General features: G+C 40.1%; 1 protein-coding gene and 1 non-coding gene across 9 annotated transcripts in view; one reads left to right on the plus strand and one right to left on the minus strand.

Annotated features, from left to right (window-relative positions):
• LOC118403314 (angiotensin-converting enzyme-like) overlaps positions 1-4487 on the plus strand; it is an 18941-nt gene that overhangs the window by 4598 nt on the left and 9856 nt on the right. For 5 of the 8 annotated variants that reach the window (XM_035802008.1, XM_035802009.1, XM_035802007.1 and 2 more), the window contains exons 2-4: positions 1691-1953; positions 3940-3968; positions 4101-4230. In XM_035802008.1, the coding sequence (XP_035657901.1) occupies positions 1860-1953; positions 3940-3968; positions 4101-4230 (253 nt within the window). In that variant the 5' untranslated portion in view covers positions 1691-1859. Of the gene's footprint in view, positions 1-1690; positions 1954-3939; positions 3969-4071; positions 4231-4487 lie in introns of all 8 variants that reach the window. The other 3 variants (XM_035802006.1, XM_035802011.1, XM_035802010.1) reach the window with 3 other exon arrangements.
• Positions 999-1139, minus strand: LOC118403976. The gene has a single exon (XR_004829727.1). It is a non-coding gene; the product is annotated as a U4 spliceosomal RNA (small nuclear RNA).

The raw sequence follows: 4487 nt of genomic DNA on the forward strand, positions 1-4487 counted from the left end.
AAAGACGTAGACATGTGCAAAAGGGCGGGCCAAGTATCGTTTGAGAGACCCTCCCATCATTTGATTATTGATATAAACTGCTATTATTTCATTGTCCATCTCGCTTTCTGCGATCGCCTTCTCATGTTTGATTTCTTTAGAAGCTCTATTTTTACCGTCCTGTTTTGATGACGTTACCAAAAGTTAGCATTTGTAGCTATAATTGTAATGGATTCGGCGGTCGCAGAAAGCAAAATGAAATATTCATAAGGTTAAGGGACAAACGGTATCATATATTTTGTTTACAAGAGACCCACTCGACTGTGGAACAAGAAGATTTTTGGCAATTAGAATGGGGGGGGGGGGGTATTTAGCCACGGACTAATCGTTTTAATCCTATACCATCCACCGTGGTGGATGGTTTTTGATATCACCATAGATTCTACTCATTTCTGTTTGGCCAATATTTACGCATCTAATTATAACTCTGATGACCCAGAGTTCTTCTATAACCTTTAAACAACAATACAAATACATATAGCGTCAGATTTATATACTCTTTATGTGCCAATATAGAGAGGAAGAAACAGTCATCCACTTATTTTGGGACTGTAAAAAAATCGCGAATTTCTGGACTAAAGTGGATAACTGATTTTTCAACGTAACAAATATTCATTTGCATATGAATGCCTTCAATATGATTTTTGGAGATTTAAGCGACCGATTTAATTATACACTGTCCTATCGACTTAATTCAGTTTTTGTCTCTGAGTACTATGATAGGGTTCTCACCACTTCTTGTGAGCATAGTCTTTTATTCCCGGACTTTATGTTTCAGTTTTGTTGTTTCTCATGTGTGCCTTTATTTTGTATGTTTGCCATGACTTCGTTTTGTAATATCATGTATCTTTCAAACCCAATTAAATGGAATAGTAAACATCGGAGAAGGGCGTTTGGCTAACTGTGGAAGCTTCGTATTTCCAGAGTGGTTGTGTTCATACTTTCGTTTATTGATGGGGCCCCCGTAGGGGCTCACAAAAATTGCCATGGTGGACGGTATTTCACGTCCTCCAGGCGGGGTATTGGGAAAAGTTTTCAACTAGCAATAATCACGCCTCGGATAAACCTCATCGGCTATGATATCGCCTCTGCGCAAAGCTGATTACGTAAGGTTTGTTTTGGACCCCGGGTCAAAAAGAGATAGATTTCTTTTGTGGTTTACGGCACCGTCACTGACAAAGTGGATCTCTCAAACGAATTAAGCAAGTAGAAAAGCTTCAAGTGCATATCGTTGTTATAAAATGTTATAGTTGCAATTCTTAAAGCCTAATTATTCCCATTTATTTAAAGTAAAGGTTCAAATTTGACGGTTTTATGCTGACGCCACGATCTTCAGCCGCCTCATTATCATACTAGAAACGTCCGCCATGATGACGACACGATAGGTCAAAGGTTAACATCGGTACTGTAATTCAAGGCATAATCGCTAGAGGTCGCATGGTACAGCGTAGACGCGACGTCCATTCCACTTTCTGTCAAGTAGAGGGGTGTTTTCATTATATATTTTATAAAGAATAAGAAATAGATTTGACACAGTAATTTGTTTTATCTTTACACTATACAAAGAGGATGTGTTACATATTAAAGTGAAACGAGAATATGTTTTATCTTGTAAGTTTCTAAAGTATAAAGCCTCCCCTCTTTTTCTTAGTTTCTTCCAAACAGGAAGACGGAAAGCCAGTCTGACAAGTTACTGAAGTGGGTGTTCACGAGTTTGGGCTTCTCAGTTTCTGCAACATGGTGCAAAAATAGCTTGAAACGTACCCAAACTGAGGGAATTTCGTGCAATACGGGAGGGGAGGGCGACAGGAGACGGCAAAATGTGGAATGTGTGGAAAATCTGGCTGTGCTTTGGCGCCGTTTTGCTTTCCTGTAGTGGCTACACCTGGCCTCTCCCTGATCAACTCTCGGCAGGTGAGTACGTGTGCACACCTTTTTAGTCACTGGAAACCTTTCGGCCATTTTTCAATGGTCAACAAACCATCTTGGGAGACTAGAAACGTATGGTAACTGAGGGCCTTATAAACGTTCTCAAGAGTCAAAACGGCAGTGACAGAAGTTGTCTTTTATGTCGGTAGCTCACTCTCTCGCCCGTTCTCTCCACGTCAAACTCTTATATAATTAGACAGGTCTCACCAGTTGTCTGACGTCTGTAGACAGCCACTAGTGAAAGGGTGATTGGGTACCTGGAGGTGTTTTAAAATTGATCATAATTATTTCTCTTGTTAATCACCAGATGGCAAAGAATGCGAAGAAACGGAATTTTGTAAGGTGTTTATGTATATAGTATGACATGTATTTGTTGACAAATGATAATTGCGGTTGAGAATACCACATAGATTTTGACTCGTCTACTTTTGTGTAGTCTATGTTGACCGTCTTTTTGTTTGTATTTGTCACGGTATGAGACTAGATTTTGTCAGTACGAGGGGTGATTAACAAGTTCTCGGCCTCACCCAGAAATGATAAGCATAACTGAAATTTTGAGGCACAGCTTCGTGGTTCGAAGCCGAAAACAAAATCCTCCAAAACTAAGTTGTGCTCATTATTTCTGGGTGAGGCCGAGAACTTATTCATACGCCCATCGTATATGAATATCGTCATGTGAAATGTCCGCACACACTTCCTTTATATGAACTAAAATTTAAAAATAGGTTCCTTACTTTGACATTGCATTATGATTGATATGTATACAGCTGCTTACCACATAAGGAGTTCTACAAATGAAATGTCAGATTGTTTGCTTTTTCGACATGACGTTCATTTGAATTTTCCTCACAAGAATGGACTTTCTGTGCGTAATTCTCAGGGAACTTCAGACCGTGCATGTACTGAAGTGTGTCGGTAAACAAACTCGATGCTTTGACACCACGTGAGTCGTGATCCCTGTGTTGACACGCCAATGCTTTTGTATGACACATGTCTTTGTTTTGTCGTCTCGCACTACTTGGTGGTTACAGGGATTGCAATATAACCATGGTTTCCAACTCAAACGTCACAATAGCATACGACTCTGATGTAACCACATGCAGAAATACTGGGAGACTATCAGAGCGTTAGCTTTCTGTACTTGGGCCAAGTGGCTTTCCTTTTAAACCTACCCAAGCACATAAACTAAGTAGACTTTTCTGTCACTAAGTCGACTTTTCTGTTTCGTGTGCATGTCGTTGTAAAAAAAACAGTTATGCACATGTCCCAAATATATGCGGAGAACTAGCTGGAGATGCACTAAGCAAGCTTGAAAGTTACTAGGTAGTAGTCTTCATTTGCTGAAGGTTCTAGTCAAGTGACGTCATTTGTTTTGAGAATCACATACCGAATCAGAGAGCGCCATACTACACCTCGCAGTTCTGGGCGAACAGGTCTTATTCTCCTGTTACGCATACCGAGATTGGGAGCGCCACCTTTCAGTTCACAGTTTTGGGTCATAACACTTTTCACATAGCCTAATTTAAATAAGAACGTTGTTCAATTGTATGACTATTGCTATACACAAGAAATGATCAGCGTCCAATTTGAAGTAATGTTAGCGTTATGATTCAATTTTTAAATTTTATAACCTTACACACACATACACAAAATGAAGTAATGTGTTGAGGAAGAGGTCAAATGACTGCTTTTAGAGCTGTTTGCAATCACTTATGTTATAACATGAGGGTTTCGGGAAGATTTATGATGATCGATTGTTTTGTTCCTATTTGCTTTGCTCCAGCAAGGTGTACCTTTACCTTGAGTTTGGACTTAAAAAATCTCTAAATATGCCGATGTTGGGGGAGGCGAAATTGTGATACTTTCCCATGGCGAACTGCCGTCTTTTGTGACAACAAGATTAGAGCAAATGTCAACTTGATAAGTTCTTACGTAGCCCTGTTACGTAATTTGTCATTACCTTCTTCACAGCGCAACAGCGGGAGTTGAAGGAACTGCAGGTAATCTTCGGTGACAACCCGTAGCAAAATTAGAGCAAATGTTAACTACATGTGTAGTAAGTTCTTACGTAACCCAACATGTCCCTTCCTTAATTCTTGACAGCGCAACAGCGGGAGTTGAAGGAACTGCAGGAGGACGTGGAGACTGAGATTTCAGACATATGCTGTAACAACGGGCTCAAACGATGCTGCGTGGAAACGAAAAAGTCTCTGGCGGAAAGGAAAATAGAGGAGTGGAAGGAGCTAATCGACAGCCTGAAAGGTATATCAACTGTCCATCACAATTATCAGTTCAACCAATGATAGCATGGCAATTATGGCTTTGGCCAATGAGGGAAGAGCTCAAAGCCCGTCGAATATTTGCATTGTTAGGTTTTTGTTTCACAGTTCTTCATTTTGGCAGTTCTTCAAGTTGGTGGGGCTATAGGATAGAACTATTGAATTACGTCCCATAACATATTTTTGCAAGAAAATTTGGCTGGATTTCCTAGCATGGTTAAATCTACTCTCCAAGCAGAG

This window comes from Branchiostoma floridae, chromosome 16 (assembly GCF_000003815.2).
Source record: "Branchiostoma floridae strain S238N-H82 chromosome 16, Bfl_VNyyK, whole genome shotgun sequence".
NCBI lineage: Eukaryota > Metazoa > Chordata > Leptocardii > Amphioxiformes > Branchiostomatidae > Branchiostoma > Branchiostoma floridae.